This window comes from Pituophis catenifer, unplaced genomic scaffold (genome assembly GCF_029215685.1).
Source record: "Pituophis catenifer annectens isolate HBS135680 unplaced genomic scaffold, rPitCat1.0.hap2 SCAF_2, whole genome shotgun sequence".
Taxonomy (NCBI): domain Eukaryota; kingdom Metazoa; phylum Chordata; class Lepidosauria; order Squamata; family Colubridae; genus Pituophis; species Pituophis catenifer.
The window spans coordinates 200892102-200917250 of NW_027256882.1; the positions used below are offsets into that span (position 1 = coordinate 200892102).

General features: G+C 36.8%; 1 protein-coding gene across 1 annotated transcript; it reads right to left on the reverse strand.

Moving 5' to 3' along the window:
* Positions 1-749: 749 nt before the first annotated feature.
* LOC139311105 (protein regulator of cytokinesis 1-like) lies at positions 750-24784 on the reverse strand. Its single transcript, XM_070935442.1, has 14 exons — positions 24720-24784; positions 23116-23248; positions 20484-20606; positions 17943-18176; positions 16524-16700; positions 15478-15630; positions 15222-15369; positions 14565-14701; positions 12975-13070; positions 12339-12479; positions 11755-11844; positions 10592-10684; positions 6772-6873; positions 750-824 (listed from the first exon to the last, which is right to left on the reverse strand). Exons 1-14 carry the CDS (start codon positions 24749-24751, stop codon positions 750-752), a joined length of 1734 nt encoding a protein of 577 aa, XP_070791543.1. The 5' UTR covers positions 24752-24784.
* Between the last annotated feature and the right edge of the window lie 365 nt (positions 24785-25149).

The following is a 25149-nucleotide window of genomic DNA, read 5'->3' on the forward strand; positions in this document are numbered from 1 at the left end:
CAAGATCCATGCAAAAGCCATTTTATCAAAGCCATCTCAGAAATTAATGTTATTATTAAGTACATACTGTTGCTTGATGAATAGCCATCGTTACCATGGGTCCTTCCCAAATTCTATTGCAAAATATTCTGAAGGTTTGAGGAGAAATGCCTCCAATGCACTCCAACACATATATTACTACTATATAAATATTATCAGAGGAAGCAGCTCATTTTTTTTGAAAAACCTTTTCAAAATAGATGAACTAAAATGTCTTTATTTTTTTTTTACATTTACATAATGTAAATTTAGGATTACTTATTTTGTAATCGTAAAATGTCGATAATGAAAACAGGAAAACATATCAATGGGTAACCTGACTTTCATATATTATATTCTCTTAAATAAAACAAGGGCTTTCTGATACTGTACAGTACACCTGCTTTTTTATCACGCCCCCCCCTCAGCTTATACACAATTATTCCTTTAATCATACATTTGGTATGTTCACTCTGCATTTAAGACATATAAAGGAAACTATTTAAGCTTACTGTTTGCTAAAGTCGTTCTTCCATAAAAATAGCATTTATTATATAAGTGATTGTATTCTGACATCATTTTATATACATACTGTATAACCAGAACAGAAATAAAGATTACAAAAAGGTGACCTATTAGTAACTTATTATATAATTATATAATGTTCATTCATTATATTTACAGTTCCCATTGACTTGATGAGCTTTGTAAAAGAAGAATTCAAATAGGGTTCATTCATCCAAATTCTCTTTGAGTGTGGAATTCAAAATCCTGTTGTTGATGCTTGATTTAACTGCAAGTTCCTTCTGTAATATTGCAAGGGATAACAAAAATATGCAGTAGAGCTAACAAAACATAAATTCATAAATCAGTTTACATTTCAATGTTTCTCCTTCATGCTTCAATAAAGCTGTAAATCCAATGATCCTATTGTTTTGGTGATTCCAACAACCAAATACATGTGAATATGCTCACATTATATATTGCGCTAATCTCTGGCTTGCTTAAATACAGGTAGTCCTCACTTATTAACCACAATTGGTATCAGCAACTCCATTGCTATGCCATATCATCATCAAGTGACCATACCAACTTACGACGTCAGTTCTGGCTCTGATTGTAAAGCAAATCACCTGTGGTCTTTAATAAGTGTAACATCTGTTATGTTACTGTGACTTGTAATTTCCTGTCAGCTTTCCCACTGATTTTGCTTCTTGAAAGCTGGCTGGGAAGGTTGTAAATGCTGTGACCCCCACTCCCCTTAATAAATACACGCCAGTTGCAAGCACCTGCATTGCCATCACATGACCACAGAAATGCTGCAGCGGTCATAAGTGTGAGGCCCAGTTGTAAGTCTTCCTTTTTGAGTACCATCATAACTTCAAATGTTGCTGAACCGATAGTTGGGTTGGTAAGAAAGGATTACCTGTAGATCTTACTGAATCAATCAAAATTGGCTGAGTTTAGAGAATACATTCCCCTGGGGCCAGACTTTCTGCCTCACCTGACTAAAACATTTTAATTAAAAAACAAAACCAAACAAAACAGAAAGTTGCAAAGCAAACTGCCAGCATCGCCTTTACTTTCAATAATGTTCCCAAAGCATGATGCGAAGTTGCAGCACAGTGCTTTGTACAGAAGTATCTACATCCAGAGAATAGGGAAAGATAAGCAGGGATGGAACATGGGCAGCGACAGCTTTTGGTAAGGCAAGGCTTTGTAATTAATTCTCAACAGATTGCCATACAATGAATGGGTGATCCACCCAGCACCCGTTTTGCAAGCCTACCCACATCATGTTCTCAGAATTGATATATTCCAAGAAACGGATGTGCTCTACACAAAGCAAACCAAGTAATCCATGCTATAGTTTAATGTGATGTGTGAACCCAGTGACTTGCTCTGTCAGCACACTTAAATGGTAGGGAATTTGTGACCAGCAACCCAACCAGCATCACTTACCATTAGCCATGCTGGTTGGGCTGCTGAAATATCTGGAGCATTGGTTTACTTTCTTGACCTGAAATTATTTTGATGTTTACAATATTTTTTATTTAACAGTGATATCCTATGCATATTTATTCCAAAGTAATCCCCACAAGATTTAGTGGGAGTTACATGCCTACATATGTTTAAGTTTAAATTAAAGCTGCTTGGTGGAATTAAATTTAAGATGAACTGTTTTCAACTTTACTTTCTAAAACTTCAGTCATGAAGTTCCATCATACTATCTGGCAGAATTAAACTGTTAATAGTGCTAAGCACTATCAATTACACTTTACCAATATTCCAAATAGTAATAAAATCATTGAGAGTAGCACTATTCTAATCAGCTCTTTCTAGCTTAGCTTCCAGCAGTGTAATTCAATATATTAAACATTTTCTAAAGATTTTCTGAAGATTTCATCACTGAGGGACAGGAGATCATATCATGCCCTTTATACATTATTTGACAAGGCACTGAAGAGAATTTCATAGAGAATCAATTATCCAAAGCAAATTATTTGGAAGCAGAGAAATGGAGATGAGAGTCAAAAGAGCATCAGATCAACACACCAAAAGACTTGTCTCTAAACAAATGTTTGGATTTAGGAGAAGAACTTGAAGAAAAATATGACATAATTCATAGAAGTTGTTCAAAATGAAGACTGCAGAGAATCATGAGAGTGAAGAGCAAAAATCATAAACCAATAAAGACATAACTGAATCATTAAGTAGGATAAACTAGGAAAATTTGCAGGTTTGATGAAACTGGGAGCCACTGGCTATACTCACCGGGGTGAATAAAAATCTTAGATTTGGATAGAAAAGGGATCGCTTAAAGACTGGCAGTTTTACAATGATTAAAAGTTATTAGTGGCAATGAAATGGGTGCTTTACAGCTTGTTAAGCACTCCTGGCTGTCAGAAATGGTCATGCCACCACCTCGCAATCACATGATCGCATGTTGGGGGGGCCACCTTTATGACCAGTTGTAGTGTTCCATGGTCATATGACAATTTGTGATATTTCTGGCAAAACAAAAAAAACAACCAAAAAACACCTTTCAAATGAATGGATTCATTTAATGACTGCCATGTTCATTTAAAGATTGCTACAAAATGTCCCAAAAAATTATCACAGGTTTATGAGGGTGCCTCAATTTATGACAACGACAACCATAATGACCATAATTGTGGAGTCAATTACAATCATAAGTAGAGGACTACCTGCAAAAATTAGAAAAATTAGTGAATGAACTGTGAACACGCATCATATTGCCTCAGTATTTTGAATGCTATATTATTTTAGAAAATGGGGAAAAGATTATGATGTGATAGTGTAATCTGACAAAAAGCAAAAAAAGTAATCAAGGGGAAGAGGGTTGGTTGAAAGTTTTAATCTTTTTTTTTTAGTGGTAGACAGACATATGTGTGCAAAAAAGCTACAAAAAAGGGAGAAGAGAAGAAAAATAGTGAAAAGAGAAGAAAAATAGTGAAAAATATAACCATAGAACTGAATCAAAAGAGCAGTCTGCAGTTCTCATCAATCCTAAACAATCCTTAGATCTTGAATATGTTATTTAAATAAATAAATAAATAATTTTATTTCTATACCGCCCTTCTCCCGAAGGACTCAGGGTGGTGTACAGCCTATTAAAAGCACAAAGACCGACATCAGTTAAAAATAATTAAAATTATTAAATAATTTCGGCTTAGATTTATTGCTTAACGCATTGTAAGCCGCCCTGAGTCTCCGGAGAAGGGCGGCATATAAATCAAATTAAAAAAAAAAAAAAAAACCTCCAAAAATTTAAAACACCCAATTTAAAAATCATTACATTGATAGCTCGGCCTGGCGGAACAACAGGGTCTTGAGGGCACAGCGAAATACACGGAAGTCGGAGATCTTACGCATTTCCGGGGCAAACTATAAGGCAAACTATTTGCCTTAGTTTTGATATGTAACAATATCAAAATTCAGTTATCCATGTTTTGGTTACATAGGCTTAAGCCTTTGTAACACCCACCTCACAATGGACATCTTTTGCACTCTGTTTATATTGGTGTAAATTTCAAAAATGGTGTACATAGAATAGAATAGAATTCTTTATTGGCCAAGTGTGATTGGACACACAAGGAATTTGTCTTAGGTGTATATGCTCTCAGTGTACATAAGGAGAATAAAATACATTCATCAAGAATAAAAAGCTACAACACTTAGTGATAGTCAAGGTTACTAATAAGCTATCAAATCGTACTAGAAAACAAGTAAAAACAAATAAAAATATAATTGAAAGATACAAGCAACATGGTTATAGTAATAAGTGGGAAGAAATAGATACTAGTAAGGAAAAGAATAATAATAGTAATACAGTCTTAATAAATTATTTGACAGAGTTGTGGGAATTAGTTGTTAAGCAGAGTGATGGCATTCGGGGAAAAAACAGTCCTTGTGTCTAGTTGTTTTGGTGTGCCCTAGTGTCTTTTTGAGGGTAGAAGTTGAAACAATTTATGTCCAGGATGTGAGGGGTATGGAATAATCTGTGATATTTTCACAGCCATATTTAAATTAATTAATTAATTAAATAAAATAAATACATATTTAATGTAACATACTTATACATGTATAAGTAATACATGTATGTATACATGTAAAAATACAACAGTATTTTTTTTAAGAGAAGCTACTAACTTTTAGTAAAATTGAAATTAAATTAACCACATGCTTTTGCATCTGGTCAATTATGAGGCCATACAAACACAGAGTATATATGGATCTTCAATGCATGATTGAAGTCATCAGTTTTCAAATGTTTTTTTTTTTTTGTTTACTTTAATATGATCATATGTTGTCTTTTCCTTTTAACTTGTGGCACAACTTGGTGACAATATATGCATTGGGTTCTGGTGAAGGGAGTAAACCACCCATCTCAAAAGAAATTAGGGTGAAAAATGTGGTAAAAAGTATGGAGATCATTGAGTTTTACCATAGGAAAAGAAAATAGTAAGTTTCTGGGGGGGAAAGTATCAGGGAAAAGAGTAGAGCTGATTTTTCATCTGGAGCTAGTTAGGATGGATTCTTTTTCCAGGGAGAGCAAAGCATGATTTTTAACAAGCAATAGATGGATATTTTAAGCAGGGCTGTGGAGTCGGGAGATAAATGTTCCGACTTCGACTCCTCAGTTTTTTTTTTACTTCCGACTCTGACTCCGACTCCAGGTACCCAAAACTTCCTCCAACTTCTTGACTCCGACTCCACAGCACTGTCAGGGCTATGGAGTTGGGAGATAAAATGTTCCGACTCCAACTCCTCAGTTTTTTGTACTTCCGACTCCAGGTACCCAAAATTTCCTCCGACTCCGACTCCTCGACTCCGACTCTGACTCTGACTCCACAGCACTGATTTTAAGTCACATTAGCTGAAACCCTCCTAGGTATAAAATGATCCTCAGAGGGGGGGAAAAAAACCCATAACCTTGCCTCAGATGCATGGGCATGTTTCAAAATAAGATGGAATGGAGAACTGTTCAAAGAAACTATTTGAAATTTATGGGGTAGCATAGCAAGAAATTCAACATGGAGTAGCTTGATTGCCAACTGGGATATATGAAACAGAGAATATTTTACAAGTATTAAATGAGCCCTCTTTTTCCATATTAGTTTTTTAGTTAGAAATAGGATTTAATCAAAACTGCTATTTTGAAAAAAGGGACGAAAGAAAGGGGCTTGTAACCCAAGCTAGAAGACCTATATAAAAATGTAATGATTTATTAGCTCATTGTTGCTAATGAAGTCTTCTTGAAAAGAAAGCAAAATCAAATTTAGTTAACAAATTAAATTTGGCTTCACAAAACTAATTTGTTAAATTACAGGTGGGCACAGAATCAACATTGTGGGTTGAGGGGAAAAACGGTATTAGTAGCAGAAATGCGATATCAAGGTTTCCTATGGTCAGAGAATATTTTGTGCAGAAAATATCATTTTTAACTGAGCTGAGAATAAACAAAATGGGGCTGTTTATATAGGATTAAGGCAAGCCTGAATTTAAGAAAGAAAAAGTATCTGAAGATCAAGTGCGATTAAAAAAATGTTAATTGTGAGAATTGGACAAATTAATCCCACCAGAAGGTGCCTTTGTTCTGTCTTGAGTTACTCAGCATTCATGAAGCAATCTTCAAAAACAGGTAGTCCTCAATTTATGATCACAACTGATCCCAAAATTTATGTTGCTAAGTGAGACATTTGTTAAGTGAGTTTCGGCCCATTTTCTTGCCACAGTTGTTAAGTGAATCATTGTAGTTGTTAAGTTAGTCGCCTGGTTGTTAAATGAATCTGTCTTCCCCATTGATTTTGTTTGTCAGAAGGTCACAAAAGGTGATCATATGACCCTGGGACACTGCAACCATCATAAATAGGCGTTGCCAAGCATTTGAATTTTGATGACATGACCATGGGGATGCTGCAACAGTCATAAATGGGGGGAAATGGTTATAAGTCACTTTTTTCAGTGCCATTGTAACTTTGAACTTTGTTGTTAAATCAAGGACTACCTGTAATCCTAGACAGGATAAAGATTAACATTCCCTTCATACAAAACATTCACACAGCCAATGATGATTTCCACTCCCAAGATGACAGTAATTTAAGAAAACTCCTGGCCCTTATCAATGCCATTACTAAACTCTAATAAACCAATATTTAGTACATTGCTTCAGATGCTCTACTTATTTCCTATGAATCTATGATATAAGAAAACACAAGTTAGACATACCAGAAAATCTGAATAACTAGGCTGGCTGGCAGATTTGCTTTTCTTGCACTCTTCTAAGGATGGTTGGTGCAGGGAATATAGAGGTGTGCTTTTGGAAGGAGTCTGCAAAATGTAATACACACCTAGTCTCAAGTTACATCAAATATAAAATATAGCCAAGCAAATAAGCTGTTATAGAACAGGAGGAAAAATTGCACCTAATTTAAAAAGTGAATTTCATTATCAAGCAAAAGCCTGAAAACAACTCCTGTTCAGAATTAAGTTTTAAGATTCATATATTTCCATTTCTCTGCTCGTTACTTGCACTATTTGCCAGGAAATCTTATTGGTAAACTATATCTATTTTCCATTTACCATTTGGAAACCGTTCCAAGTTGTCCCTCTAGCAGCATATCTGATTAGGCCTTATATCTTAGCTTTTACCGCCTTTCTTACATTCAATGAATAAGAGTCTTGTTTGACAGCACATGCATTATTCCAGCACTGTTCCGGTGTCTTCTCTAGCTTTTTCACTACAGGGAAACTACCCAATATATCTTGTACTGTACAGTTTAACAGATTATTAGTTTGATTGAAAATGATTTCAGATAACCACGGGCACGGCAAATTGCCTGCTTTGAACGATGGGACAGAGGGAAAGCAAAAAAGGTCAGTTTAGTATTTGGATGGGAGACCACTAAGCTAGAATAAAAAAACAAGAAAAAAAAAGCCATTCTGTTAGATGGCAATTCTTATCTTAGCAAATTTTTATCAAGAAACTTTCCCAAAAGTTAGGCTGCTGGTTTGAGCTCTAAACTTGACAATTTGGTTGCAAACGTTTCCTCACTATTTGAGGAGACATTGTCAGTGCGTTTTGAATTGTGGTCCTCAGTAACAACAGCCAGCCACTCAAAACTATCAAAGGAGGTGAAATTAGACCATGACTCAGAAGCACCCAGATAACAACTCTAATCCTAATCTGCACCACAACAGACGATACTTAACTACAGCCCAGCAACAACAGCCAGGCAATCAAACAGTCCAAAATCAGACCATGATTCAAAAATATCTGAAGGAACATTCAGACTAATTTGCATCTCATAAAAAGGTATTTAAAGACCAGTGTTCTGACAGAGGAGCACAATTCAAAACACACTGACGATGTCTCTTCGAATGGTGACGAAACGTTTGCAACCAAATTGCCAAGCTCGGAGTTCAAACCAACAGCCTAACTACCAGCCTGAGCTACTAATATTCAAACACATTTCAAACATTTCCTAGAAGTGTCCATGTAGAGATTTGAGAGATTTGTTTGATAACTAGAGCCATGACTTTATCTGTTTCATGTTTCACACAATTATGCAATTATGCAACTTATTATCTCATCTAGCTGGTTAAAAAAAAAAAACTTTAAAAAAGGTAAAAAGTGAAGAGAGACCAAAAACAAAAACACAAGGAATAGCATCCATAGTGATAGTCTGCTTCAATTGGCCTTTTGAGCTATCACTTGAATGTCATCAATTATTAAACATAATTAAGAGTAACTCATCCAATTAAGTTTATACAGTATTTTTAAAGTTAGGTTTATGTAATATTTATTGAAAAGTAAACCAGACCTTTTATTTTCTCTGAATAATTTATCTAAAATGAATGGGATCATCCTTGACTCACAGAGAATATACTAGTAAAGAGACAGCTTTCTGGATAATCTTTCAGGGGAATGAGTTGTCTGTTTAAATTCAGTATTTTAATCAGAATACTCTGGGAGGAAGGTAACAATCTCTCATTAATGAAACAATTGTTTTCTGCATATCTAAAGGAGAAAATAAGTCATATCTAATGCACTATCATGGAATTTACTTCCAGATATATATTCAAAGAACTGTAATGGAACTTACTTCCAGATATACATTCAAAGTTCAAGAACACCTAACCCTAACCTTGCATAAAATAAGCAAATCATAATTCTTCTTGCTTATAACTAAATATATATATATTTGGAACTATATACGTATTTACTTTCCTATAACTAAATATATCCAGCTGAAGATATATTTTTTTACATTCTTCTATTTGTTACATAAACAGTCATAATACATCATGAATATTCTTCATTCTGTACTATGGCCTTTCTCTGGCAAATTAAAACTGTATTAAACTTATAATCTTTTCAATTGTACATAATATTTTCAACAAATCTTATGCAAGCCTACTTTATGAAGAAGTACTTTCTCAGAAATGGGAAAATACTGATGTCAGTTACTTTTCTAAAAATATGTGAATGTAAGATTCCATTCAGCACACACTTTGAAAAGCCTTGCTCCTAAAAATTTAGTATTACAGGTCTAATGAACTTTTATAGAAGTAATTTTGTATAAATCCAACAACTGAACACCTGCTGCTAAGAATGTGAGCTTTTCTTAATATTTTCAGTTTTGTTGTTATGGTTCATATGAAATATTTCCTGTAAAATATTTTGTAGGCAAAAACTGGACCACTGCAGTGTTCATCATAACTCTGTACATCGTATTTCCTAGGATCAATAAGACAATCACCAAGCTTTCATTGACTATCAGTCAAAACATTTTTGCTAAATTTGGAAAGCCCTTTAATATCCAAAAATAAATAGCAATAACAATAGCTCTTAGACTTATAGTACATACTGCTCCATAGTGCTTTACAGCAGAGTTCCCCAGCTTTTGCAGATCGGGGGTGGGGAGTGGGAGGGGATGGTTCTGCACACCTGCAACTCCATTTGCATGAGCAGTGTGCTTGCCATTCACTTAAATGGAGCTTGCCCGGTGTTTGTGCAAATGAGGATGCTCGTGCGTGCTTGCTGGCCGTTTCCACAGCCCAGTTGGAAATCCTTCATGGCCCAATAGTAAGCCGTGGCCCACAGGTTGGGGATCCCTGCTTTATAGCATGTGGTTTACAACATCAGCGTATTGCTCCTGCAACGGTCTGGGTACTCATTTTATCGACCTTGGAAAGGTGGAAGTCTGAGTCAATCTTGAGCTCCGTCAGGATTGAACTCAAGACTGTGGGCAGAATTACCCTGAAGTACTGCATTCTAACCCCTGCACCAACAATTTAATCATAGATTGATAAATATGGATTATATTTATATATCCAATAAACTTTGAAAAGTAATATTAGAAGGGGCAGCACAATCATTTGCTTACCAAGGTGAAATAAGACTAAATTCTTTCTCAAAATAACAATAATAATAATCTTAACCTCATATACACAGCACAAAACTAAATAATTTTTCCTGATACATTTTTACAATAAAAATTATGTTGCCAGAACCAGTTAGAGATGTTAATTATACATACAAACATAGAAAGCACAGCTTGCATTCCATTAATATCCAAAACAAACAAGAAATTAGTGGAACTGAAATTAGTTTTGAATAAGCATTTATGGAAAGATTATTAACACTTGTCAATTCAAGTTAAGTCCAGTTTTTTTTGCTTTTTTTTGTTCAAAGCTGTACTGATTCAGGAGCTTAGGTCGAAGCTTGCAAATGAAATCCAGTGTATTAAATGTAGTCTATCAAACACATTGTTATCCTCTCTCTAATCCTGGGGGAAACTTCCCTGGATGTCAATCACCAAGCAGATCGGCCAGTAATAGAACAATCAGGGAAGAGTATAAATCAGGCTGGCCCATGTGTCATGTGATTCACAAATGCCTTGCCCTTAATGACAGAAACCCAGCCAAGGTTGATCTAGAAGCGGATTTGCACTGTCTCCAAACTCAAACATACAGCTACTCATTATTGTATTACCTTCAACAAACAGTCCAAGTTTTAAAAAGGAATGTGATCAGCTTTACTCACTTTGCTTTGAAATGACTGTTTACTAGGAACAGCAAAATTGGTTGCTATGTTATTGCAACTGGATGCTTTAAGTACATTTAGGTTTGAGGCTACCTGAAAAAAAGAATAGTCCTAGTCAGGAATAAGAAACTTGTGAATATTTCAATAAGCAGCATATTTAAAACCCAATACTAATCTCCGAGAACGTATTCTTAAATTATCTCAAACTTAAAAAATACCTTTAAGAGTCTTCTCTTTCAGGACTACTGTCCTAGATCAAGACAACAAAAAGTCACAAACAAAAGAAAAAAAACCTTCTTTCTGCCATTTAACAGACAACAACTGTATCTGGATTGTGGAGTCCTTGGTGCTGAGCTTATTTTTATGTTAGAGCAGGGGTATCAAATTGGCGGCCCGTGGGCTGGATGCATCATGCACCAGGCCACGCCCACCCTGGCTCCGCAAAGACAAAAAACAACACAATATGTCACATGACATCATGTGACATGATCGATTTTGACACCCATGATGATGTTAGAGCAACTGAGCAGAAAGAATGTTTTAGGGTGGCCTATACTAGACAATCAAGATAGGATTCTAATAGATTTTGTCTCATTTTTTAAAAAGTATTTAATAATCCAGAAATTGCTTTCAAAATACAACCCTAATATATTTATTCACTTTTTGTGCAGAATAGTGACATGGCTATTCTGAAACTTTGGCAGAAATGTTTAAGACATTCCTGGGGATAATGGATCTGCTAAAATTCCCAAGATATCTGTCAGGTTCCAGGTTCCAACCGATTTTAAGATTGTTTTATTTTTTAAAAAAAAAATAGAAAGCTGATAACTAAAGGGCCAGCTTCAAACATAATCTTTATTTCCAAGAGTACTTTTGAGTCCCATACAGCTTTACAAACTGAAAATAGTGGGTTGGTTCAGCCTAGCATTTGACTTGATCCTCTGCTCACCTGCTCTTGAAAAAAAAGACAAAAATAAAAAGAGTTTTCTGAGGAGAAAACTCAACAATTGCTTCCTGGGATATAGGAGTTTCAAGATCAGCCCTTCACAATAGACCCTGCAATATTATATTATATTCCTGACTTTTTATATCGTATCTCACGTATACACAGGACAAACAGCATGAACATTTGTTACCAAGTAAGCATTCAGAAAATATTTTACTTTGCGTATCTTGTTTGTAGTTGGAGTATTCAAATGGGCAGTTCTTTTCATAGCTCCTTTTGGAGTTGCAGATTCCTCCCGCTTCACTGACTGAAACATGAAAAGTCATTTTAAGGTAGTAAATGTTGATACATTTACATCAATCTACATCCAATCTATACAGACAACCATGACCATCATAGAAATGCAAGGATCACCTCCACCCTTTCATTATTGTTAAAAGATGGACAAGCATGTTGACCCTTCCGTGTTTTCATTCTCTCCTTCAAAAATCAATTACATTCAGATTATTACTCATTAATCTAGCCAAAATTAATCCCTAATGTATTTGCAAACAGATGCCAACCATGCTTTGAACTCACCTATTGAGCAATTTGAAAACATGCAGAAAGAGGATAAAAAGATAGCAAAAGTATAATTAGTTTTTTTTAAAACTCACTTTCCTAAGTTTCAGAATTATTTGTTCAATAGTGTGATGCTTACAGCTAAAAAAAATAAATAAATAAAAGTAAAAGAGCTATCTTCAAGCATGAAAGTTGCTTTATTCCACAATAAAAGCACCAAAATCATGAATAACAACTTACTGTTTTGGGTTGATCCTTTTTAAGTTTGTGATGTGTCAGCTGATGGGCCATGGAATCAAGAAACCTCTGGCTTCTAATAAGGAATTCTGAATTATGTTCCTGCTCCCAATTTTCAATTTTTTTCTTCAGTTCTTCTCCTAACTAAATTTGTAAAAGAAATGTCTACCTTAATTATTCTGCACTTGTAACTATTTATTTATTCCATTTCTCTAGCTGCCCAATTCAATCAAGTGCCCAAGTAATTAAAGTTTCAAATATAAAAAAGGCTTACTCCAACATCAGTTTCATAATGTTACTTCAGAATAAAACTTTTTATGCCTTAACTATATTCTATTAAAACACACAATGATTCTAAGAGGTATATCAGTAGAAACATATATTTCCCATTTGAGTAATTTATAGACAAGATTACATAAACAGAAGTTTTTGTAATCTACCAAAGAGCCTTATAAAATGAAGTTAGAATAAAAGAGCCAGTATGATTATCTTTTAACTTGCACTGTTAACGGCATTTGATGTTTGTCTTTTTATTTAGGGAGCTTCACTATCACTAAGCTCTTCCACTGTTATCCTCATCTCAAAACACACACATACACAAACAAGAGAAGCTATGAAAACATTGTCCTAGAATGTTACCTTCGACAACTGTTTTTGAGTCTTCGATCTTTCGCGTTCATCTTTGAGTAGGTTACCTCCCCTGTTTAGGAGCCTGCTTGGATCTGTTGATTTTTTCTAAACACAAATACTGAATAGATTAATATACTGAATAACCAAACACGTATTTACTGATAGCAACTTCAGTATCACTACCAATCCTTTTCAGAGGGATCCTCCTTCAGGCCTATAGCCAAAGGATAATGGTTACTGCATATGTATTGGATGCAATTTTCTGACTTCATCAATTTATGCTAGAGTAGCTTTTATTTTAGTGATGAATTTAACAAGAAAACAAATCAGACAAGTCTAAGAAGTCCAAGAATGGTTGGCCCAAAGCTGCTTTTTTCAAAGGCAGCTGGACATTCTGGTTTTTCTTTGAAGACGTTTTGCTTCTCATCCAAGAAGCTTCTTCAGCTCTGACTGGATGGTGGGGAATGGAAGGATTTATATTCCTTGCAGACAGCTGGTCATTTACATTCTTTTTGAGGGTTGTTGAGGCCACTTGGAGGTTTATCTGTGTCCTCACTCACCTGAGTAGTGCAAATGGGTATGGAGCCTTCAAATCAGTCCTTTCAGTTGCAAGAAGGCTCCACACGCATTTGCACTACTCAGATGACCCTCCAAGTAGCCTCAATGACCCTCAAAAAGAATGCAAATGACCAGCTGTCTGCAAGGAATATAAATCCTTCCATTCCCCACCATCCAGTCAGAGGTGAAAAAGCTTCTTGGATGAGAAGCAAAACGTCTTCAAAGAAAAACCAGAAAGTTCAGTTACCTCTTGAAAAAAAGCACCTTCAGGTTAGCTTAGAGTTGCTACATTCCCAAAACCGGTCCAAGTCCAACCTTTCCTGAATTCCACTGACTCTTATCTAGCACCAATTTAGTGTTGAACTTTAGTTGACTAGATTCTTGTGTATAAATTTGAACAATTCTTCTATGCTGCAACTTAACAGATGGTCCTGAGTCTTTGCACCTGACATTGTTATAGGAATGTAATGATTCTAAGCTGATGATGTGCTTAACTACACCCGCCCCCCCGGCTGTCTGCTCTTCTCCTATAGTACTGCTTGTATTGTACCTGAATCAGTTTTAGGAGTGCTGGGAAAAAACCTGTAGGTTTCCAGATTTTAACAGTTAAGATAATTTCTCAAATAAACGGGGTTTCTGATCGAAATTTAGAATTGGATTTCTTCTCTTAGTCTATTAAAATTCGCAGTTATAAAGAATAAAATCAATAATCGGATACTGAAATCAACTTCATTGATCATGGCAAAAAGCCTATTATTTTTTATCATGAATTTTATCATTGTAGTTGCTACATCCTTTTTCCAGTATCTACATTTTAAAAACCAAATAATTTTCTTCTCGTTCAGCTTACTGGGTTGGCATTCTCCAAATCTGTTTTTCTGGGGACCAGGGGGAGATATTATAATCCTTCTGGAAAATACCAGCACTAGGCAAATACACGGTTTTAACTCATATCAGAAAATAGTATTTGCTGTAAAAAATTTAAAAATAATAAATTTTACCAGGCAACTAAAAATACAGTAAGCTTTGAAGAGCATCTACCTCCAATTCAATGAAGCGATCCAGAATGGCCTCCCATTTATGAACACTGTCATAAAGACACTTGGCTTCCTCATAAATCATTTTTATTTTGAACACTTCTTCATCGTGATGTTTCAACAATTCTTCTGAAAAATTGTCTATATAAATCAGAAAACTTTCATTAAACATAGCAAAAAAAAAAAAAAAAAAAGAAGACACAAAACACATTCATTGTGACTGAACCCAGAAAACTTTTAAACATTTATCCCACTATTCCAATAAACAATACAGATAGTTCTTGGGTTGCATTCCAAGTTATGACGCTTCTGAAATAGGAAGACTTATGGTCCTCAGAGTTTTGGATGCTGTAGCATTCCATTACATATTTGTGATCTGGGTACTTTATGCCATTGCAGCTAGCTGCAGTCATCATGATTTCATATATTTCCTGCCAACTTCCCACAAGTCAATGGGGAAGCCAGCAGGAAATTTAAAGTTGCTCTCGCTACTTTTTCACCCATCCTTTGTAGCTCCTGCCCACAAACAAGCCTCCATATGCCTTCTCGTCTCTTTTGCACGACAAAAAGCACTTATTTACTTTCAGGCATAGGACTTCTCATACGTAAAGCAAATAATGATTACATTTTGAATTTATAAACATATGCTACAATGAATTACCATCATAAAAGGGCTGAAACTCAGCTTTTTGTTCATCGGAATAAAAGCATTTCTGCCAATAGCTCTCAAGATCTTGCCTGACTTTCAAAATTATTTCTTTAACTTTCTCCTTCTTCACCTCTTCCAGTGTTTGTAATTCTCCTTCCCACTAATGAAAACAAAATGAAACCATTAATTGTGATGGTTACAAAATATATTTCACCTACTACATTCATGTTAGTAGTGGAGAGAGACGTCAAAATTCCCCTTCTATTACCATATTTGTGGCTTCAGAGATGGAACACTGGCTGGTCAGTTCCGTGAACTGTTCTTGCTTTTCTTGTGGCCACTGAAGCCTGTCCCATAGAAGTTGAACTTGTTTCATCAGGACGTCCTTGGTGGCCATCAGAGATTCCTTCTTCTTCTGCAACTAAAGAGGCACACTCAAATAAGTATATGAAAAAGGTTATCTAAAGAATGGAGGACTAAGAGTTTGGTCTAGTGGTTAAAACACTAGAGTGTGAATTCTAATCCCACTTTAGTCATAAAAGTCAGTTGGGTGACTTTGGGACAATCGTCTCTCTCATCCTAACTCACTTTGCAGAGTTGTTGTTGAGGGGAAAATATAAGGAGGCAGATGTGTTGGATATGTTCACAGCCTTGAATTATTTGTAAAAATAATAAAGATGGGGTACAAATAAATAAATAAAAACTAAGGCAAGTGAGCTGTATTTCTCTGTAAATAGTAGCCTAAAGGGAAAAGCAAGTCAGATCCAACATAGAACCCTGGTTGACTAAGTAAGTCAATATATTTAGGAGTCAATGGGAAAAAAGAGGCTCAGTTTCTGTGCTCGTTTGCCCAGTGAAGGATAATGGTTGATACTGTAACGTAATCTCTCTTTCTCTGTATGTATACACACATGCATGCCTGTTCAAAAGTTGTAAAAGACTGCACAACATAGTAACTAAAATGCTATTAAATAGCTTTTAATAAGCATAATCTTAACCTTGTCAATCATTTGCAAAGGCTGCTGATATTAAGATCTAAAAAATGAGCCTGAACTAAAGAAAACACTAATTAAATTAATTAAAACTTGATTTATTATCATTCTTACCACCAGCCCTTAGGTTTTGTAATGGTAGAAAGTATAGTAGACAGATAGCTCACATGCTATAAATGCTATGAATCTGCACCAAGAAAAGTTGAGATTTTGGAGCCTTCCTTGCTTTTTATGCAGTATAACTTTAAACAATATTGTGAGTTAATAGTTCAAGTAATCGATTCATTCATAGGAATAGAATCTTTTGCACAAGAAGCCCAACCTGATGGATAAGCTGTTGGAGATCTTCAAGATACTTTTTTGTAAGACAAATATATCCTTCTTCTTCATCGTCACATAACATATTATTTTCCAGTGTTCCATCGGGTGTGTGCCCAATTTCTTTACTATATAGTCTGATTTCTCTTCTCAGTTTATGAAACTCTTCTAATCTTTGTTCCTGTTCAAATAAATAACTCAAATAGTTTAAATGTATCAAATTAAAGAGCTTATTTTATTCAATTTTTATACAATTTAGAATCTGCCCAACTTGCAATATCACGAAAGAAATAAAAAACAGCATTAATAAGAAAAAAAAACATGATAAATATCAAATACAAGAATGAACAAGATGGGCAGGGACTGTAGCAGAGAAGACACGCTTCCTGGCTCTTAAAAGATAATTTGATTGATTGATTAAAAGGGCCTGGAGCATGCCAGTCCTGTTGGCTCATATAAGCCAGGCCATGGAATACCATGGAAGATAGACAGTCCCCTTAAAACATGGCTGTTCAACAAACTTGGGGATCTCGTGCCAACACTGACTCCATGCATTGGCTGCATCATGCATAATATTCTAATGTATTCTGTCATCACTATTTATATTTGTTTTACTTGGTTTTTGTATGCTGTTTCAACTGTTGGTTTTATTGTAAGCTGCCCAGCTGTGTGGGATGGGTGGCCATATAAATTTGATAAATAAATCACTTATAGTCCAGCTAAGGGGCTACCAAATAGGGACATGGTGGCTCAGTGGCTAAGATGCTGAGCTTGTTGATCGAAAGGTCGGCAGTTCAGCGGTTCGAATCCTTAGTGCCGCGTAATGGGGTGAGCTCCCGTTACTTGTCCCAGCTTTTGCCAACCTAGCAGTTCAAAAGCACATAAAAATGCAAGTAGAAAAATAGGGACCACCTTTGGTGGGAAGGTAACAGTGTTCCGTGTGCCTTTGGCGTTTAGTCCTGCCGGCCACATGACCATGGAGACATCTTCGGACAGCACTGGCTCTTCGGCTTTGAAACGGAGATGTGCACCACACCACCCCCCCGAGTCAGGAACGACTAGCACATATGTGCGAGGGGAACCTTTACCTTTAACTTAGGGAGCTACCACCCTGAAGACATTCAGGAAAACTGTCCCCACAAGAGGGGTAACAAAAGGATATTAGTTGACTTCCCATCAATCATAAAATAGAATCTATGCATATTTGTCCATTTCATTCTTAATTCTTTGCGAACGTCTGGATGAAAGTCAAAGTGCATCTTCCAACAGCAAACTTTATAGGATTTTCGTTGCAGATGGGATGCAGAACAGAGAGATCTCATAAGGCTCATTTTTTTTCGCTCAAGAAAGCAGAATGTTCATTTAGCTTTTTTTCACTGCAATGTCTGACTTGCTAATGAAAGGATATAAATCAGTGACATACCTTTACTTTCAGAAGATCTGTTACATGTTCTTTTATTCCTTCCAGCTCTGTGCTATTCGGAATACTGCCAGTAGGGATGTAGTAAGGGGCTACACAAAGCTCTGTACATAATGCCTGATCTTCTCGCTGTAGCTGTGTCAACTTCTCCAGCCTCTGCTGTTTTTCTTTAAGAGCACTATCTAAAGCCAGACGATATTCCTTCTCTAATTGAAGGATAGTTAACCCATCATCAACCTGTAGTTATACAGCAAATATATATATTTAGCACTTCTGTTAGTGACCTCTATCCAATTGTCTGCTTATTTTACTAGATCTAGTACAACAGACTCCATGTTCTATCATTACAATTAGACCTTGGAGACACACCTTCTCTATGGCTACCTCCAAACTGTGAAATAATATCAGCCCACCCACAAAGTCCACATGGCCTTGATTCTGTGGTTGTAAGGGAAAGCCTTAAAACATGGTTCTTTCAGCAGATCGACGGATGATTTGTAACCCTATACCCGTGATGGCAAACCTATGGCACGTGTGCCAGAGGTGGTATGCAGAACCCTCTCTGTGGACATGCACGATGTCGCCAGCTGCTCTTCTGGTTTCCAGTGCTCTGGCCAGCTGGTCTTCGCAGGTGCCGGAACACCGGAAAATGACCCAAAAAACAGGCCATTTTTGGGCAAAAAATGGCCTGAAAAATGGCCAATAACAGCCAAAAAACAGGCATGCGTGCGCCGGCCACTGGTCTTTGGGTTTCTGGTGCACATGAAGTCCAGCTGGCCGATGCACATGCCGGAAACTCAAAGACCAGCTGGCAGGCATGTATACCGGCCAACTGGTGTTTGAGTTTCCAGCGCTCCAGCGTGCGCACATGTACCCGCATTCCAGTTTGGGCACTTGGTGCCATAAAGGTTCACTATCATTGCCCTATACTAATGTTGGCATTTTACAACTTGGTTCTTGGTATTTTCTCCCCCAATATAGGTAGCTAGGTGTATATTCCAAAGGTGGGGCTGCAATGATTATTAATTACTTTTGCTAACTACCTTCCTGCAAGAGTGATTTTGGGGCTTGCTTTATGTTGCCTGCTGAGTCTTGTTTATGAAATCAGGGCATAGGCTAAACCCACCCACCCATCCACCCCAAATTATTCAAATAGCAGAACATCTCTGAGGAGTTACAGAGCAAGAAATATCTGGTGCTAAAGAGGTGCTGGGAGATGCAAGAGGCCTCACGCTTACCATGGAGTTCTACTTTAGGGAAGTAAAGAACAATAGGAAACTGTTTACAAGCTCTTTAGCCAATGAACAATTGAACAGTCAACTGAAATAAGCTTATTATTCTTCCCTTTGCTGAGAAATATACAATTTCCCCCAATTTGCTTCAAAAAGAATTCCCTCAGATAATTCCTGTCCCCATTTCACAATTTTCAGTCCGTCATCAAGCTGCATTCAATTCAATTTAACTTACTATTATTTGTTTTTTAAATACTCGTCACTAAAAAAATAAAAGCAATTTAGTATTTAGAAAATGCTGAACTTTTAAAAAAATCCTAAAACATTAAAAGCATTAAATACTGAAATCATGAATTTGAATATTAATTTGTATTTGTATTGCAATTTTAAAGATATGAAATTAAGGAGGTTAAGAGGCAGGCTGGGTGAACAGGTGATTTTTAAATTTTCTGCAAAGTCTTTATAATAAAGACCAACTTAATTTCCAATAGATTCCATTTCACACTTTGGATGCCCCTACCAAGAAAATTACAGTACAAAACTGATGGGCTGTCTTTTAAAATAAAGCCAAGTCATGACACACACTTGAAAGTAAATCAGGAAGCCTGTAATTGTGGAATGTGTCTGACAAGAACAAAGACTGCTTACTCAAGAATTATGCAGATGTAAGGCTTGTAACAATTCTGGGTAGTTAGAAAGCTGTTAAAAATAACTAAGAGTTAGGCAACTTGCTGACCTCAGCTAAAAGTTAATAGAGATGGCCTGCAGCAAATAAAATATGTATTAGTTAACTCCTTTCATTAGCCAAGACTTAGGAATATGGACACCTAAAGACCAATAGAACAAATTGTAGAATTATTACTAAAAAGTTTATCTCTTATTATCCTGCCTTGTCTTTACTTCTTTAGTAAAAATGTATAAAGCTTTCTTAATCCTTTGTTCTTGGCTCTCTTGGCATTTTGGCCAGGAGCCCTTTTCCTTGGGGTACCCCAATAAAAAGCAATCAAAATCTGCACCTCATGTCTGGCATCCTTCATTGGCCTCGGCACCAGGCTCAGACCCGAATTGGGGACAACAAAACTACTAGAAACAAACACTGGACATTCTCAAATCATGTGTCATATATTGGATAAAATTCTATTTTTCATAATACACAGATTCCACTTATTCTATCACAGATAGTGAAATACAAATGAAAGGGTATATACAGAATTGTGCTAAGATGAAATTATAAATAAAAGTCATTTATAGTACCTTAATATCACTTTAGTTTTCTGTTCTTGGGAACAATTAGCAGCTAAAAAGAACTTACCTTGTAAGGGTCCAGACCAAGTTGATATCGGAGTACATTCAGTTGATTTTTCTGAATTTCAATATCTTTTTCTATTTTTTCTTTCAAGTGGCTCTCTTCATCAATCATTTCGTTCAATAGCGTCTGTCCAGAAACCCACCCACCCCAATAAAACATGTCAGCATAGCTTTCTAACCAATCTAACTGTTGAACTGCTTATTTGATCAGAATCCATAGCTAAAATAAAGCCTATGTCCATTAGCCCAGGATTTGATATGTGTCCAGGGGCAGTCAAAAAAGGTATCAGATTGTTGTCAATCAAGGCTTTCATTCATGAATGGAATGAAGTTTTTCTGACTCGCTTTCCTCTGTATCTCTCATGCCATTCCCCACATGGCTTCAATGAAAACAAATGTGATGCATGAGAACAAAACAGAGAATAGTCAAAATTGATCCTATTCTCCTGCTACAAACCAAATGTTGCAATCAGAGGCATACATCTGGAAAATAAAATGACCGCTTACTAAAAAGTGAAAAACCAAGTACCGGTAATTAATAAGTAGGCTTTTAATTTATAATACTTTGATCTAAATTATATTAAAGTGGCAGTTGCTCAGAGACAGGTTGATACTTGCATTAACTGACTGATTTTAAAGATAAACACCTCTTCCCTTGAGCAATTTATTTTGTAGGAGAAAAAAGTATCATACTGTTCCAGATGCGTTTAAACTTTCTTGTGTGGTTAGAGAGATATAATGGACTTAATGCATCTTTCAAAGGCCAGCTTTCCAGGCTTTTAAGTAGCTGTCCTAAGCACGTCAATGTTTTTCACAGATTTCCAAAGGGGATAATATAGTCAAACAAGTGAATTTTACTTGAAGCACAATATACCTTAGAGTAACATAATCCCCCTCTCCAAAAACCCCAAGGTTTTACAAAAAAGAAATGCTACCGTGTTTCCCCGAAAATAAGACCCTGTCTTATATTTTTTTGAACCCTGAAATAAGCACTTGGCCTTATTGCCATGCGCTCAAAAGCCCGATTGGGCTTATTATCAGGGGATGTCTTATTTTGGGGGAAACAGGGTATCTTTATTTGAATATAGCATCAAACCTTTACAAACATATTTTCCATAAAAATTGCAAAGAGTTTCTTTGCACAGAAATTCTCAACGAAAAAAGGAATAGAAAAAAAGTAGAGAATTTGATAAGGTGCCCCTACTCCAGTTTGCTGTATTTCAAAGAATTCAGGCACTGTTCTATTTCTTATATTTTTTTCCTTTTATCTTCCCATCAAGTAGCTTTTCTTTTCTAGTTTCAAAATCTCTGAAAAGCCTGAATTTTTATCATTAGAAGGATAGGATTATGCAGAATAGTCTGCTCTCCAAGCATGTCATACATTTCAGAAACTTTATGTGGCATTGTCCACATACTTTTCACAGTTGTTTGTCTGAGTCAGCAACTTTATATATTTGAGGCCTCAAAGTACTGCAATTGCCATGTTCTACTAATGTTGTGACATTTCCAGGTATGTGGGGTGAAATCATATTGGATTTTGGGAGGAGCATTTTGAAAATGGATTTTAAATTTACAGAACTACTGTACATGAAATACCTCTCCTGCGCGAGCTGCACTGGCTCCCGGTGGTTTTCCAGGTGCAATTCAAGGTGTTGGTTACCACCTTTAAAGCGCTCCATGGCTTAGGACCAGGGTATATACGAAATCACCTTCTGCCACCGATAGCCTCCCACTGACCAATACGCTCTCACAGAGGGGGGCTCCTCAGGGTGCCGTCGGCCAAACAATGTCGACTGGCGACACCCAGGGTGAGAGCCTTCTCTGTGGGGGCACCAGCCCTCTGGAATGATCTGCCCCTAGAGGTCCGTATGATTCCCGACCTACGTACCTTTCGCCGTGCTCTGAAGACTCTTTTATTCCAACAAGCCGGGCTGGCCTAATAGGGATTTTTAAATTGGGTCTTTGTTAGTTTTTAAATTTTGTGGGCCAAATTTTATATATTTATTTTTAAATTGTTCTTAAATTTTGTGGTTTATATGTGTTTTAATATGGCTGTACACCGCCCTGAGTCCTTTGGGAGAAGGGCGGTATAGAAATTCAATAAATGAAATGAAAATGAATGAAATTTAAAACTTGTGCTAAAATGGTTATTTTGGGATAATCATAAGTTATCCTGATCATAGGCAGACTGCCTGTAACCTAACCCATTTTATTTCAATGAAACCAAAATTTCTAATGGAGCAACAAATACATAGAAATAGAAATATAGGAATAGAGAATAGAGAAGAAGAGAAGGGAGAAGAGCAGAGCAGAATACAATCTGGAAGGGACTTTGAAGTTCTCCTAGTCCAGCCCCCTGCTCAAGTAAGAGAATTTATACCATTTCAGACAAGTGACTGTCAATCCCTTCTTAAAAATCCTTCTCTCTGATTAGTTTCCAACCATTATTTCTTATCCTGCCCTCTGGTGCTTTGTTGCCCAACATCACATCACACAATTTGATGCCCAATATCACATCACACAACAAAATACAATTTCCCCACAAAATGGGTACTGGGAATTGGTTCTGGATGTTTCATGCAATCCAATGCCACATACGACACTTTACATTTCAAGGCTGTCACCCTGATCCATACCTCAATGTGGGACTTTGCAGCCTGCATGCGTTCAAGCTGCAGCTCTTTGCTAATTCCCATCGCATTCCACAAATCTAGTAGTCTTCCCAGAGCTTGATTCACACTATTAACCAGGGAAGAAGCCAAAATTTCACTGAAAAAGAAAAGAGTAATTTCAATGCCAGGATGACACTTAATGCAAGCATTTTCCTTGCTCCAAAAGGTGCTTTGTGAAAAGGCAACTGGACTTTGTTTTTCCTTGAAGACATTTTGCTTCTCATTCAAGAAGCTTCTTCAGTTCTGTTCGCTACATCAGAATTCTCAATTACATCACCTTAATATTAATATCAATGTAATACACTAATACTTTTTTTAAACAAAAAATGTCAAAGAATGAACTTCATCTCTGATCTGGTGACCATGAAGTGATCTGGGCACCCTGGAAAGAACAAGAAGCCAAGGACAAACTTGGCTTCTAACTTTTTAAGAGATGACTAAAAGAGAGTACCTAATCTTCAGAAGAAACTTAATGCTGTTCATGTATCTCAGGGTCTTGAGAGAATAGCTCTGTTAGTATACATGTGCACCCTCTTTTTCTAAAAATATATAACATGCCCTCAGACTTGGGGTTCTTGTTGTGCCTTTGTAGTGTTCATTTCTGATAAGTGCTTGGACAAGTCCCTGCAGTTTTCTTGGCAAGGCTTTTTGTACTGTTTGCCAGTGCCTCCTCCTTAGGGCTGAGAGAAAATAATTACTGTAGCCCAAAATCACCCAGCTGGCTCAATAACCCTATACCAAACTGGCTCTCCAAAACTTCTGTTATTAGAGGTACAAAACTACAATAAAATGTAATACCTAATCAAAAAGAGGTTTAAAAGGATACAAGTCCTTCAGCGATTGAGAAGGCTACAAGTTTAGTTGAATACAAAAATAAATACAAAAATTTCCCAGATTTCCACTCAACTATAAATCTCAGTGTAAAACACCAGATGCTTAATAACAAAAGATAAATTACATACAGTAATGCTTTTAAGTGTTCAGAAACTCCTTCCCCGCCCGCCCCTCTGTAAAATAAGCTAATATTATCGTCCTCATAATATGCAAGAAGAGATGGACGGACATGTTTCCAAAAGCAATCTGATGACTTTATGTAGTTTAAAAATCCACAATCAATATATCAGAATAAAGACATCCTGGAATCCAGTTTGACTCCTGGGACTTCATGGACACGCCCCATGCTGTTTTGTTGTGGTTTTTTTTTTTTTTGGCAGCCAAATATAAGTGGTTAACCATTGCCTCCTTTTAAAAAAAAATTCCCTGTCCATCATTTTTTCTTTTCTTCCCTAAATTTCCCAGTCCGTAGCCCTGGTCTTTGGGTGTGACTTGTAACCAAGCCCAGTCAATACAAAGCTTCACTGCTTAGCTGTCCAAAGATATCAAACCCTATTGCGACATATCGAGCCTCCTTCAGACCTTCCATTGCTTCCCAGGCTGCTTTTTGCAAGGGGGAGCGGCATCAAAGGGGTCCCCCCCACTCACTCCCAAAGGAGCCGCTCAGCGCTCCAAAGGCAGACCCCCTTCCCTTCCCACCAACCTGGCTTCAGAAAAATCCCCCATCCTCTTACCTTTCCCGCAGGGGTTTCGCCATGTGGAGCATAGAGACGGTCGTTGCAGCCGCCACCGCTGCAAGTAAAATCCGAACGGAATAAATTCCAAACAAAGACCCAAACGAGCGGCCGCCGCCGCCAAAATTCAAACTCAAGAAGAAAAGTTTGGTCGAACGCCAGGCTGGCCCGGCGCGCCTTATGATTGGTCCATCGCATGGGCGCGTTGTTTCCGGCACTGCCGAAGCAGCCAATCAAACGGAAAGAGAAGAAAATGAGGGGTGGAGCTCGCTCGCTTTTAATAGAAACTTCCACCGTTGGCGTTTCGCATGAGATGATTGGTCGCCAGGCTAGGAAGGAAGCGACGCCTTTGGCCAATTAAAAATAAATAAATGAAGTCAGAGGAGAAAGGAAAGGTCTGTAGTTAAAAAGAAGGGCGGATTGAGGAAAG